Genomic DNA, 15,855 nt, shown 5'->3' on the forward strand with positions numbered 1-15,855 from the left:
GGGATCTCTAGAGCAGTACCAGCAGAGCTTGGAAAAACAAATGAGTTACAAAATGACGTGTAATTCACGATACTGCCGCTAGGAGACTAGTAAGCAGCAATGGCTGACAATGGAAGACTGACGACACATCAACGATTGGCAATTGTGTTACTTTTTCATGAAACAAAAAGCCTTGTCGTGACTCAGAGGCATTTTCGACAACAGTTTAACACATGATGGGTCCCATGCAAGAAGGCCATCCACAGGTTGTACGATAAATTTGTACAGGAAGGAACAGTATTGGAAGCGAAGTGACCTCGGCCTAAGCCTGTTAGTTGGCCGGAGAATATTGAAGCGATATGAGTTGCTGTACAGAGAAGTCCCGGGAAATCGTGTAGAAAGGCAGCAGTGCAACTGGGAATATCCAGACGCTCCATTCAATGCATTCTTAAAAGTGACCTCCATATGTACCCATACCAGATGACCTGTGCACAGAAGGTCACTGAAGAACATAAGAAGCAGAGACTACTGTTTGCTCAGTGGGCGGAGGATAGGGAAGAAACTCTCAACAACATTTGGTTTTCAGACGAGGCGCATTTTCATTTAGACGGTGTGGTTAACAAACAAAATGTGCGCTTTTGGGCCACTGAAAACCCACAAGTGCGTCATGAATGACAACATAATGCTCCGGGGATTACAGCAATTTCCAGTCATGGACCCTTTTTCTTTGAAGAAGCTGTGAACAGCAAGCATTATTTGAGCATGCTTCGCAATAGCTTCATTCCACAGCTTCTTGCTACTGCCTTGCCCTTCAACACGCAATGGTTCATGCAAGAAGGAGCAGGGTCACATACTGCAAACACTGTGTTGAAATTTTTACATGAGCATTTCGACATGTGGATCATTTCACTCAGGCTTCCAGGTCGCTTCAATGACGGACAAAATTGCCTCCCCCCCCCCCCGCCCCCCCCCCCCCCACTAGTCCAGACCTCGATCCATGTGACTTTTTTCTTTGAGGGTAGCTAAAGGAAAAAATTTTCCCGAAACATCCACGTGATTTAATGGAGCTCAGCTTGCAGTGAAATTACGTAAGACATGTGCCGTAGGGTATAACTTCAGTGTTCGTTTGAAGGAAGTTAGGAAACGAAATGGTGGACATATCGAGCATGTGCTGAGTTAGAAGAAATCTCTGTGGACGGCTCTTCATTGTAGTATCTGTTCCTTTCAGATTGCATTGACAATAAAGTTTATATTCAAAAACAAAATGGTAACACCTTTCGTGCGCCATCCTGCAGTTGTCAACTCCGACTATCAGTTCTTCTTTTGAAGTTAATCTTCGTCCACCAAGAAAAATTTTCAGTTTTGGGAAGAGATAGAAGTCTGACAGAGCTTTATCAGGTGAATAAGGTGAGAATGGTAACAATTCATATCTTAGTTCGTGTAATTTTGCCATAGCAATGGCACATGTTTTTGATCCAGTGTCAAGAGTCACGGCACCCATCTTGCAGATTATTTTTTAAATTCTAATTCTTCAGTTAAAATGTGATATACCCTTTCAGATGACATCTGGCAAACGTGAGCAATTTCACACACTCTCAATAGACAATTGTCCATGATCATTTTGTGGAATTTTTGCAATGATTTCTGGAGTAGTGACACATCTTGACTGACCACTGCGTGGATCATCATCTAAGCTCTCCTGACCAAATTTAAATCCATTTGTCCACTTGGAAACAGTTGAATACGAAGGAGCAGAGTCCCCCAGGATATTCTGGAAATTGGCATGAATGTCCTTTGCTTTCATACCTTTCTTTACGAAGTACGTAATCACAGCTCGAATCTCGATTTTTTTTCCATCTTCACAAATCACTATGCGGGAACAACAGCAGAGCCACGTCACCGCCACAGCTCTCCTCCAAGAGCATTGATGTGGCACGAATTTACAGGCAAAAGTTCAATGAATATCATGTGAACAACTTGTTCTGCTAGTGCTGACCTCCAGAGGTGATTCTGAGAACTTTTCAAATCACCCTCATATTACCATTATACATGCATAATCAATCTGAAACCTTCCAGTGCCTCCAGATCTCATTCACATACACAATCCTTGTTCATGATTCTTAAACCAAGAGTCAGCAATGATTATATTATGCTTTGTGTAAAATTCTACCACGCAACTTCCTCTAACATTCCTTTCCACCAGTCCATGTTCTGCTATCAGAATATATAAATTATACATAGCACAAGATGATGTAATTTACTTTTCATAAAATTTTTTGGCCAGATGCAACAATATTCTACTGCAAAACGTAATAGAGAAACTTCTTCCTTAAAAAAATGTGTACTGTGTAGGACCCTGTAAATATCAGCATGTTGCGGAATAAGCCATGCCAAACTATTTCTGTTCTTGACAATAGGAGTTCTTGAACAAAGAAACGAGCCATTTTGTAAATTTCATAAGACTGTTACAGATCTCAAGCTGGTTCATTGTAATATGAATAAATTTATATTTTAACGTTGAAAGAAATAATGCTATAACACAATCTTTGTTGACCTGCTGTGCTTTCTAAACTTTCCGCATGTTAAGTAGAATTTGTCTGAAGTATGACGGTGTGGATCATTTCATGGTAACAGGAATCTGGTCAGTGAAGTGAGCATCTCAGAAGACCATGCCATCCAACTTGAAAATTTGAGAAACTGATTTTTTGTAGCAAGAAAGTGAATGTGAAACAACTGTTTGTACATCTGATTCTCAGATAGCCAAAATATATAATTTTATAACCAGTTACATTCAAGTTATTCTGAAAATTGTTTCACAAACAGCTTGAAAAATAAAGCTGACAAAAGAAATTAAAGTCCAGGGTGGAATAAAAACAGTACGGAAAGAATAGGTGGCTGCTCAATACACAGAGAAGACACTGAGTTGCAGACAGGCACAGTGAAAAAAACTACTAGAAATATTCAGCTTCAGGAAAGATGGCTGCCAAGTCGAAAGTGTATCATGTGTCTCCACGAAAAAACGTAAATTTCGGTAGCAAAGAGCAAAAAAATTCTTTCTAAGTCCTTTCTGCCGTGGATTCAGTGAACACGCCGGAAGAGGGTTGAAAAGTAGGAAACAAAGTAGGCAAACCGTTGCTCGTTGGAAGTAGGTCAAACAGTGAAAATACTGCGGCAGGAGATATTCTAAAAATTCCGAAAATAATTGCGCACACCTACACTACCACAGACTTCACTGCAACAAAGGAAACTACGTTAAAAAACGCATCTCCAGCGAAACTGCAAACTGAAGAACATTTAGAATACGTGCGACAAAAAAACAGCACTAGTCACGTGAGAAGAAGAACCCTAAATCCTCCGGTTACAAAAAGTGTGAATCACAAAACGATCTGTGTGTTAGGTGATAGTCACGGCCGTGAAATTTCTGCAATGTTGATGAGAACATGTAGTTTCAAGGCATCTGGTTTCATAAAGCTAGGGGCTCCATTGAGTGAAAGAACAGACCTAACAACATCAACTGATGTAGCTAGTTTGAATAAAGACGATTTCGCCGTGTTAATAGGAGGATAAATGACGTCTATAGAAATGAGACATACAAGGTTATTACAGAAATGAGGAAATGTTTAAATAATTTAACCCACACAAATGTACTCATTGTGAACATCCCACATCGTCGTGATTTACCGCCCTGGTCGTGTGTGAACCGCGAAATTAATGTTGCAAACGAGTGTATCACTGAAATATACACTTACTTTAAGAGTGTCGATATTGTAGATATAAACAGATTGGAGCGAAGGTTCCATGCAGTCCATGGACTTAATTAAATACGCCAGGAAAGAAATTACTAGCCAAAAAAATATGTACTCGCATCTCGAAGAAGAGTGAAGAAAAAAGTATAAGTGACAATCAAACGGAGATTAAGAAGTGCTTTAGACGAGTTACAAGCTGTGCCAGCGGCCAAACGCAAATTACCAAGTGGTTTAAACCGATTAGGCGAGAAACAAACGATCAAGTCATCAGCCAAACGAAAATTACGAAATGGTTTAAACTGAAGAGGACAGATGTGGATGACGCAAAACTTACACAAGCTCCAGAAGTTGACTCACCTGCTGATTGCCACCAGTAAACAGAAGCTACACACAAGAAACCCCGAAAAAATTTAGGGTAAGTGCTGTATTAGAAATGCCATTAGATAAAGAATCAGAAAACGTTTGAACTAAAGTTACTAAATACCCAGATGTTGCTATACTACACCATAACGTTCAGTCACTCACAAATAAAATTTCCATGTTCACTACTCCAGTATGCATTAAATATAGACACATAATTTGCATTACTGAACATTGGCTACGAAATGACGAAGTAAAATCTCAGGATACAGATTAGCAAGTCATTTTAGCCGAGAGTTTGCCAAACATGGTGGCTCTGCTATCGTTGTGAAAGAACAAGTAAAGTTTTGTGATGTCAGTAAAAATTATATTGACTCAATTAAAAAAGACTTTGAACTTTCCATTACTAAACTGCCAGAGCTTAATTTAATAGTTATTAACATATATAGAGCACCAAGTGGAAACCTGCCAGTCTTCATGAATAAACTAGAGGTTCCACTGAACAGGATTAGTACACGAAATATGAAGATATTGCTTTGTGGGGATTTCAATACTGATTTTTCAAAAGACAGCAGCACCAGAGATGACGGTGCTTTGATAAATATGACCAACATATTCAGTATGATCCCCACAATACACTGCCCAACAAGATTAACAGAATGCAAAAATTCCATTATTGACCAAATATTCATCTCAGAAACAAATTACAGTTTCACAAGCATCGGTTGTAGGCCCTAGTGATCATGAGGCACAGCTGCTGTGTATAGAAATGCCAAGTAGTAGTATTACCGAAAAAGATAACATTAGAATTTTTAATCTCTTACTGGTGAAGGAAAACTGGGAAAACATTGCCCCTCAGAACAATGTTGATAGCATGTACATGAGTTTTCAGAGCATCTTTCTTCACTATTTTAATGTAGCATTTCCAAAAGTAGTAAAAACAGTAAAACCTAACAATAATAAGCAACAGAGAAATGTATATACAGTTTGAGTGGATACTAAGATGGTGTTTAAATATATCATTACTGAAATGTACCTGTAAAAATTGTCATTTCTGTATGTTTTTTTGATTTGTGTGTACGTATAATGTGAAATATGTAAAACCTTTGTATGATTATGGACTATTTCTGTTTAATCATTTGTTTCATTTATATATATATTGAAATCAAGTTTGATGTTAAAAGGCTATTGTATGACACACCCAATACTCTCAGCTGGATTTTCAGCTGGAGTCCATGGGCAAAGAATAAATAAATAAATAAATAAATGAGTAGCTAAAGGCATAAAAATTTCCTGTGAGAGAAACAGATTTCTGCTGTACTGTTGTAGGCCTAAGAAATATAGAGTAACCCAAGAATTCGCAGATTATTCAAAAGCCTACAAAAGAATCTATGGTAGAGTAGTCAAAGAGGCAAAAATTATGTGGAATTACAATTTGATAAGAAACTCATCTAACAAATTGAGATCCACGTGGAGAGTTATAAAGAAAGAAACTTGTAGTTCAGCTCCAAAGGAAAAGAATGTATCATCAACACTAGAAAGCTCAAAAGTCACAGACCCAAATTCAGTTGTGGAAAAATTCAATGAATACTTCACTTCACTAGCTGAAGACCTCATTCAAGTACACTGTCAAGGACCAGTCCCAAGTTTCTCCAGCAAGTCAGTGATCTCGACTGCTTCTATGTATGTTTATGAAACAAACCCCAATGAAATTATAACCAAAATTAAATCATTAAGCAATAAAATGTCAAGTGGTCTTGATGAAGTACCTGATTTCATATTAAAAGCATGTGCTCACCACATAGCAAACCCCTTGCCAAAATTTTCAACCTCTCTTTAAAAACTGGTGTATTTACAGATATTTTTAAAATAGCAAAAGTTTCATCCCTGCTAAAAGAAAAGTTCTTCTGAAAAAATATCAAACTACCGACCCGTGCCACAGTTAAGTTCCTTCTCAAAAATTCTAGAGAAACTCTTCTATGACAGGCTTTAAGTTTCATAAATAAATATGCACCTCTTACAGTACAACAACATGGTTTTAGAAAGTCTAAATATACACAGACAGCAATTTTCGAATTCTTGGACTGCATTTTAAAATCCTTTGATCAACATAAATTAGCTGCAGGTATTTTTCTAGATCTATCAAAAGCCTTTGATGTCCTGGACCATAATATTCTGCTCGAAAAATTATAAAGACGAGGAGTAAGAGGTGTAGCACATAGCTGGTTGTGTTCATATCTTAAAAAACTGTAGGCAGAAAGTATCACTTCAGTACGAATTCAAGAAAATGAATAAAACAAGAAACAATTTCCTTTCTTTCTAGCGAATTACCAATAAAATATTGTGCACCACAAGGCTCAGTCTAAGGTCCACTACTCTTCTTGATTTATGGGGATGACTTAGTTGAATATATGAGTCCCACAAAAACTGTCCTCTTTGCCGATGACACCAGCAGATTGCTCACTGGATCCAGTCCAGAAACTTTGTAGTCCACAGCAGAAAATTCTATGAAAAGACTTTCTGAGTGGTTCACAGAGAAAAAAAATTATAAATACTGAAAAAAAACTGTGTCTGTTGGTTTTCATTTAATTCCTCCAACTAATCAAATGTCTATTCAAGCACAATTAAAAAATGATACCCTAGAAAATGTAAGTGTCACAATATTTTTGGGTCTATGGATTCAGCAAGACTTGAAGTGGGACACACATATAAATAACTTGTCTAGGAAACTATCATCTGTGTGCTGTGGCCTAAGAATTTTAAAAGCTACAACAAGCAAAACAACACTACTGCAGGCATATTATGCACAGCTCCACTCACTAGTCCGATATGGGATCGTTTTCTGGAGATAATCAACTCACAGTGTAAAGGTTTTTAGAATGCAAAAAAGAGCTCTAGGAATAATTTGTGGCCTTAAAAAGATGGAGTCCTGGAAATCCCATTTTACTGAGGCTTGTGTTCTAAATGTTCCAGGTTTATTCATTTATGAAACTATCTTGTTCACTAGGGACTACCTCCTGAAAACAGGCAAACTGCTACAGAACATAAATGTAGACAACTATAGAACCAGAGGGAAATCAAATACACATCAAAAATTTCACAGAACAATCACCTATCGGAGGAGCATAATTAACATTGATGTAATACTACACAATAAGATACCAAATGAAATAAAAAATGCTAATCATCCAATATTTGAAGCTAAACTAAAGGCATTTCTAATAAAGTACTGTTTCTATTCTTCCAGAGAATTTCTGAATACGTAACAAAATTAATTGTAATAGGTACCTATTTTTAATTTGCCTACTATTTTGCTAATACTATGTATTATTGTAACTTATCTTTGACCTGTCCAATATCAATTGTACAATTTGTGCTGTATGATAAAACTGGACCAATGAAAAATCAAATCAGACATAGTCCTTCTTCAGAAGTAGAAAACTCATTTACATTCACACAACCACAACTCACACACAGGACTGCATTGTCTCTGGACACTAGGCCTGACTGTGACTGCATCTTACCTTAGCAGCAATCTATTTGTGGCAGGTAGTGGGAAGGAACTCTACCAACAACATATCACTCATTCCCGTAACCCTCCTGGCCTCAATCTTAGCTAGTCCCTGTCCTGCAATTGCCTATCTTCTTCCTTGCTCCCCCCCCCGCCCCTATTACAAATGGCTTCTATCTCACCAACACAACTTCAGAGTCCTTCTCTCTTCCCCCTTCCTCCAAGCACAGTCTCTCAATGCTGCACCTAGCAGCTTATTCTACTCCCACCACATCTGTACGTGCTCCCATAGACAGCACCACCCCTACCCTGCTATCCTTCCCACCCCCTGCCTCTTCCTTACCCCCACTACTAACCATAACTACATTGCTGCCAATGTCAGACACAATTGCATTCGGGCCTTAGTGCCCAGAGATGATGGCCATATGTGTGTAGAGTTGTGCTTGTGTGGATGTATGAGAGTTTTCAACTCCTTAAGAAGGACTTTGTCAGAAAGCTGAATATTTCTGGCATTATTTTTCATTGTGCCTGTCTACTATTCAGTGCTTCATCTATGAGATAAGTAGCAATCACACATTTTATTTTCAACATTCTACTACAAGCCCACATGTTGAATGCTTCAATTTTGTCCCTCTCTTCTTAAGTGTCCTGTTTCCACTCCACACAAAGCATTTCAGCAACCTTTTTCTTAACCCCAACTCTAATTTGTTGCGTAATAAACATTACTTCTGGATCACTTGCTCTCCAAATATCTGAACTATGATAGGTGGACAATTTGACCTTCTGATTCTTTCTCCTCATATATTCTTTATCATGTTCTCTGATCAACTTATCTTTCATTGTGTTGATGATGTACTTTAATACAAACATTGTGCAACACTGTTGTATGTCTGTTTTTAGTAAATGAAAATTTTCAGAGATATTGCGTAAAATATCTCACACAGCAGAGTGAAAGTATGAAATGGAAAGATCTGGTACATAACAAAAAATTACTGCAGAATAGCTATGGGGCGAAATGGTGGCAGGATTATGACAGCAGTGTTCATGATTGCCTTGCTGAGCAACTGCATCTAATGAGCAGCTGTCCATCATCAGAACATGTAATTTGTAATAAACCAGACGTTATGATCTGGCATTGTAAAAAATTACAATATAAAACATTGTTCTGGGATGTAAATGCTACATACTAATGTTAAGAGCAATAAATGAATATTTAAAAAATTTAAATTTTCAAAAGCTGTAATTTTCAGTGAAAACAGTTGACTCCGTCTACCACTTGAGTTATGTTGTGTCATATGATCTTAACATTAAAACAATACTACAAGACTGAATTTCTGGCCAGTACCTATTTTCAGGAGGCAATGTTATGTCATTCCTATCACACATCGACAACATCACATAGGAATGACATAACAAACACAAAAAACACACTTGAAAATGGGAATCATTTCCCAAAACGTGCCGTGTGAAAAATAAAATAAAGAAAATCGTGGCTGGTAGCAGATGAGTTATTTATAAACAAACCTTCTATTAGTTTTCTTGACAGAATTTTCTTTTGGCAAATTAGCACTCCAGTCTACCACTAACACTCTGTATGATGAGAATGACTGATTGTTATATGTTAGTAAGATGGCCCAAGCTGAATAAAAATTCTGCGCTTTGACATGTCTTGATGATTCATATGTTTATTGTCACTGGATGTCAGTAAGTACTCTTTTAAGAGAAAATACAATCCATCATAAAAAACTGTAGTTTTATTTCATATTTACAATATCCACAAATTTTTCATAAAAACTTGATCTTCAATTAAAAAAAAGCTTTATGTTTTTTGAGGTCTTTATTATACAAACAGTAATTATAAAAACTATTTTATTAATTCTAATTGTAAAATAGAAATATATTTTACTTCATATATTTGTGTATTGAAGTACAGTTGTTTTATAGGCATTCACAATGTCCAGGTAACTTTAAACAAAACTCTATCAAGCTGGTACGTCATTCTAATTGCTTAAATCATACTGCAAGGAGTAGCCGTCAAAGAACTCCAAATGTAAAAAGAACCACTTTGACATACAAAATTCATAATTGGTAAAATTATCATATACTAAACTATTTCAAATTTCTAAAAAACATATGGCCATCAAAATCATTTTTGCCTTCATAAAAGTAGTAGTATATCTAAATTAAAAACATTTTTTTTCTTGCAGTATGCAAGTAATACAATTATTTTATTATTTCTGTCATAGAAGCAAAATAAAATAACATTTTGTAAGAAATGGAAACTATTTGTCATTTATCAGAAAACTCCACAGGAAATCATAATGAAATTATGAATCTGGAACAGGACACACTCCAGCAAAGCACCTTTTCCTTCTCACCAACCTCGTTGGACATCTCCGACCGCCATTTTGTGATTGTGTCTGAAACATTTATTTCAAAACATTACTACAATGATTGATGGAAAAAATATAGGATATCATTTGGCAGTGATGTGAATCAGATTACAATTTCAGGCTTTTAGGACTTATTCATCAATGAAAAACAAGCACAGAGAAAAAGATAAAGATAGAAAAATGTAGCAGAAAAGGAACTACTGAGTTCTAAGAGATTGCATCCTGTGAGAATGCACCTCTGTAATGTGAGATGAGAGAGTGATGTTGGGGACAGGGAGTTAGGGAAGAAAGGAAAACTGACAACAAATGCTGTAGAGAAACAATAAGTGAGAGGAGGAAATAGAAAAGAAGAAGTACGAAAAAATAATGCAAATCAAGGATAGACAGTAGTAGCAAAAAACAATGTACTAGTTGTAAAATGGCACACAATTTGTGGAGCTGACATGTACTGATGCTCAGAGGTTAGCAGCTCCACACTATTGTCTTATGTGATATTACATAAGTGGTGTCACTTCTGGTGCTTACTTGAGATATTACATCAATGATGTCACTTCTGGTGTTTACATAACTCCAGTAATGTGCCAGAAGATGCACATGGGAGCTAGAAGGTCAAAGCAATCTGTTTTACATCAAAAACTAGGGAGAAGAGGCATTGTTAATGAGAAATGCTTTCTATTTATCTCTGAATGATTGGAAATGATTAATTTTCTACTTGATATTGGTAAGAGAGAGCATGTAACTTTTAGGCATTTACATCCCAGTACATAACTATCATCTGTACTTTTCTAAAAATTATAAATTTATGTATGTGTTTAGTGCTGTGGCTATGGATGTCACAATAAATAAGGAATGCATTTGTTTCCTGCTGCAAGTATCATCTGGTGGACTTGCAACATAACCCTAGAAAATCATCCCTTAACAGAGTAAAGAATGAAAATGTAAATTTCAGCCATCCTTCAGTTTGGTAAGTGAGTGCAAAATACGGCGGACCAATATTCATCCATGCTCGTTTCATCGTAACAGATTATTATCAGTTGTCTTGAGTCAGATCACAGATCATTCTCTCTCTCTCTCTCTCTCTCTCTCTCTCTCTCTCTCACACACACACACACACACACACACACACACACACACACACACACACACCAGTATGCACTACTCAACTGAACATGTATGTAAATGATATCATTTCATAAAACATGTTATAACATAGTCAAAACAGACTCCTAGACCGTCCCACCCACTCATTAGTCACTCATCTGTGAACTTACAAGAATCCTGCGCTGCCTTGTTTGGAATCCATATCCACAGCTTACACTGCATCTACTCCAGGGTGACCAGGCAGAAAGCCTGCAGTTTACAGGAACACCTTGAATAGTGTTTTCTTGGTTTTGTTGCACATCCTGTTGTAGGGCACTAAACTGAGCTGGTGGTTGAACAGGTGCTCCTCCTAAAAATTAAGAACAGAAGTAGAATTACATACATTTTATATTAGCGTCAATTCTAAATTTATGCTTTTATTGTGAGAACTTTTATATATTAAAAAAGCAGGTAGTTCAATCATATCCCTAGTTTGCAGGTGTATCAAACACAGTTCAATCTCTTCTGTGATGGAAATAGACAAACACTTGCTCTTTCACCATTTAAGATATTACTGACAATTGCTTTCAATTAATTGTTAAAATCAACACTGAGATACATAACAAAAAACATATTCTGAATTTAGAACATGTTGCCATCACGAATGCATATAATTTCTATGTGTGTGTCTATAAACACACACACACACACACACACACACACACACACACACACACAGAAAGAGATCTGAAATATGGACTGGCGATGAGCAACAAAGGCAAATTTCAAGTGATGAGAGGTAAATGCCATGAAAATCAGCTTGTAATGTAAACAAAACCTGAAAGAAATTCTCAACAAAAGTAAGAGAAGATGGACAACTGTTCTTACCAATAATAACATTACACGAATCTTGACATTCCTTCTCAGTTAGGAAATTATTTCTATTTCCTCTGCAACCACCATAGATGAATTTAATACACATCCCCTTTCTTGCATCAAAATACCAGCGTTGAAAGTGCCCACGACATACTCCTGGTTCTGGCTCCATCATACACACCTCTGAAACCGTCCAAATAAATTTGAGACACATTATAGTGTAAAGACATTATGTTCTGTCACATGAAGGTAGTCATAAATTGTATTAGGAATCATGAAATAATAAATGAAAATTGTGAAAAGGATAGATTGCTACTCACCAGAAAGATGGCCCATTGAGTCGCAGACAGGTGCAATGAAAATCCCTTCTTAGAGCCTTAGGCTCTTCTGAGAACATCTCCTCTGAATTCATTTCTCTCCTCATCCCTGTGACACCCTGCATACCCACCTTCTACATGCCCCCCCCCCCCCCCCCCCCCGCCCCAAATTCATGAATCGAACAATCCTGGACAATCCATTGTAGCTGGTTATTGTGCCCCCCACTGAAAGGATATCAGCCCTCATTGACCAGCACCTCCAACCAATTTCCCATAATCTAGCCTCCCATGTCAAAGGTACCATCCAGTTCCTTCACTGACTCTCCACAATCCCCACTTCTTTATCTCCTGGTTTCCTGCTGGTCACTACTGATGCCACTTCACTATGCACTGACATCCCTCGTGCCCATGGTCTTGCCGCACTATCCTAACACTTAACTACTTCTTCTTTGAAGGGAAGGGATACAAACGAATTCACAGCATAGCCATGGGCACCCATATAGCATCCTCCTAAGCCAACCAGTTTATGGGCCATCTAGAGGAAACATTCTTAGCCTCCTAAAACCCCAAACCCCTCATCTGGCTCAGGTTCACTGATAATATCTTCATGATCTAGACTCAAGGCCAAGACACCCTATCCTCATTCCTTCATAACCTCAACACCTTCTCTCCCATCTGCTTCACTTGGAACTCCTCAACCCAGTGTGCCACCTTCCTAGATGTTGACCTCCTCCGCTCTGGTGGCTCCATCCACACCTCTGTCCACATTAAACCAACCAATCACCAACTGTACTTCCATTTTGACATTTGCCATCCCTTCCATACCAAAAAATCTTTCTTATACAGCCTTGCCATCTGTGGGCAGCATATCTGCAATGACATGAGCTCCCTGTCCCAGTATGGTGAAGGTCTCACCACGGCCTTCACAGACAGGCACTAGCATCCAGACCTAGTGTGCTAACAGCTGTCCCATACCATTTCCTCAAACACACTCAATCCTCCCACAACTCCCAAAGGACCAGCTACAAAGGAGTGCCCCCTTCATTACCCAATACCAGCATGGTCTGGAACAACTGATCCACATCCTTTCTCAGGGCTTTGATTATCTATCATCATGCCCTGAAATGAGGGACATCCTACTCGAAATCCTACCCATCCCTCCTGAAGTGGTGTTCCATCACCCACCCTCCTCCACAACATCCTAGTCCATCCCTATGCCACTCCAAATCCCAACATCTTGCCACATGGATCATATTCCTATGGAAGGCCCAGGTGCAAACTGGCCAATCCACCCATCCAGCACTTTTATTCCAGTTCTATCACAGGTTCAGCCTACCCCATCAGGGGCCAGGCCATCTGTGAAAGCAGCAATGTCATTTACCAGATCTGCTGCAATCATTGCCCAGCTTTTTATATTGATATGGCTACCAATCAGCTGACCATCAGGATTAATGGCGACTGCCAAACTGTGGCCAAGAGCAAATCAGACCACTCTGTGGCACAGAATGCAGCTGAACATAACATGCTTGATGTCCATGGTTGCTTCACAACCTGGGCCATCTGGATTCTCGCCTTCACTACCAACTTTTCAGAACTGCATAGATGAGAGTTATCCTTACCACACATTCTCTGCTCCCGAAGTTATTCCAGCCTCAACATACGGCAACCTAGTGTCCCCACACCCCCTATTCAACAGTTTCTGCCCCCTCATTCTATCACCTCTCTCCCTTTTCACATTCCCTCTTCCTCTTTGTGTGCCACTCTCTGCCAATTTATCCATCTGTCCTTTCCCTTCCCGGCCCCTCTCCTTTCCTGCTCACTGTTGGTTCACCCACTGCCCCCGCCCCCCTCTCTCATGCTCTTTTTATACCACCCTCTGCCAATGCATCCTGCCAGACAGCGATATTCTCTCCCCACCACCCATACCCTGCTGTCCCTCCCCCTTCCATGCCTCACTCCAGATTGGTATTCATGTGACGGTCTCATTTAGTCGGAGCTGCTAGTGGTAGTGGTCATGTGTGAGTTATGTGTGCTTGCTAGTGTGAATGTGTGTGTGAGTGTGTGTGTGTGTGTGTGTGTGTGTGTGTGTGTGTGTGTGTTTTCTTTGCTGAAGAAGGCTTTGACTGAAAGCCAAATGTGTAACAGTCTTTTCATTGTGCCTGTCTGCAAATCAATCGGTCTCCTTTACAGTGAGTAGCAATCTATCCATTTCCAAATATTGTTGACATTCCAACCTGGGGTTTCCACTGTCCAGTGAAAACTGTTGTAGACATAAGGAGCATAAAAATTAGTATCCAATGTAAATGCCATTTATTTTTAAAAAAATATTGCAATAACTGGAGTTCCACAATGGAAACAACAAACAAAAATGAGGAAAGGCACATAGCTAATCACAAAGATGGTTTTTAAGTTACTAGCAGCAGTTGTTACATATGAAATATGCAAAGTTTCATCATGACTAGGATTTAATGTTAAACGGTAAGTTCCAATACAGCTGGATGAATGAGTAGCATTTTGGGCCAGAGGAAGGCAGGAGCACACCATCTGCAACAGACCCATGCCTAGTAAAGAACTGTGGTATTCTAATCACCTCTTATGTTGATGACCACTATACTTTCATCAGATAATTCCAGTGTCATGTAATAACTACCTTGATTTTGTTAAGAGAAACCAGGGAATATCAGCTTGGCATTCTGCAGTGACTGGGGTGATTTTTTCCCATTGAATTCCTGGATTCTCTCTGCCATTGCCAGCACTTCAGGACTTTGATCTGCAAAGTGTTACTCCAGCCTGCAATTGCCTCTAATCATTCAAGCGTGGTTAAATACAACAGCCTCTGCTACATGCCATTGCCTTTTATTGATCTACTTTTACCTCGTTTCTACCTTATCACACAGAACATAATACTGTATTGCCTATTTTTCTACCCTGATACTTTCAGCTATTGTTTTGCAAATGTTTGTTCCAGGTCATTCTTTTTTTCCTCATCTGTCAACAAATTCTTTTAATTTTCTTTTAGCTGTGGCTCTCAAATTTGTATTTCACACTTAATCCGTGTATATCTCAATGCAGTCCATATTCCTTTTGGGTCAACTTGAGATCCCATCTTGTGTTCCTGCAATATCAGTTGTAACTTTTGACTCTGACCAGGTGCTTGCACTGGCACGTTATTAATTTTGGTGAACTTGGTTACATTTCCCTGTATGTATTTGCCTTTCATCCTTTATATCAAGAGTTTCTCATGACATAGTCAAAATGAGTGGTATTATTTTTCTTGTACTATCACAATCATAATTTAATGCCTTCTTTTGTCTTGTTCTTCATCAGTCTTCTAAGAGGAATCAATTGATTTAAACAGTTTCACGTCTGCATTTCCATTGATAGTGAGAAATAACACTTGATAATAATTTATGCACCCACACATCTTACACCTTTCATTTTTCAGATGAATCTGCTTGAGAATTCAGAAAAAGATTCTGTAATTATCAGAAATTAATGTGTTATTGTGTAAAATCTATGAAATATGGTAACAAAGTGATAAACTCCCATGACTAATACACAGAAAGTTTCTGACTCAAATTTGATCTATGCTT

General features: G+C 38.3%; 1 protein-coding gene across 1 annotated transcript in view; it reads right to left on the reverse strand.

Annotated features, from left to right (window-relative positions):
• Nucleotides 1-9,332: 9,332 nt before the first annotated feature.
• The window catches only part of LOC124605481 (spondin-1), a 216,365-nt gene continuing 209,842 nt past the window's right edge, over nt 9,333-15,855 (reverse strand). Inside the window, exons 12-14 of the mRNA XM_047137202.1 lie at nt 11,958-12,128; nt 11,261-11,439; nt 9,333-10,016 (exon numbers count right to left, since the gene is read on the reverse strand). Coding sequence (XP_046993158.1) covers nt 9,924-10,016; nt 11,261-11,439; nt 11,958-12,128 — 443 coding nt within the window. The 3' untranslated portion in view covers nt 9,333-9,923. The remainder of the gene's footprint in view (nt 10,017-11,260; nt 11,440-11,957; nt 12,129-15,855) is intronic.

The sequence above is a fragment of the Schistocerca americana genome, chromosome 3, assembly GCF_021461395.2.
Source record: "Schistocerca americana isolate TAMUIC-IGC-003095 chromosome 3, iqSchAmer2.1, whole genome shotgun sequence".
NCBI classification, from domain to species: Eukaryota; Metazoa; Arthropoda; class Insecta; order Orthoptera; family Acrididae; genus Schistocerca; species Schistocerca americana.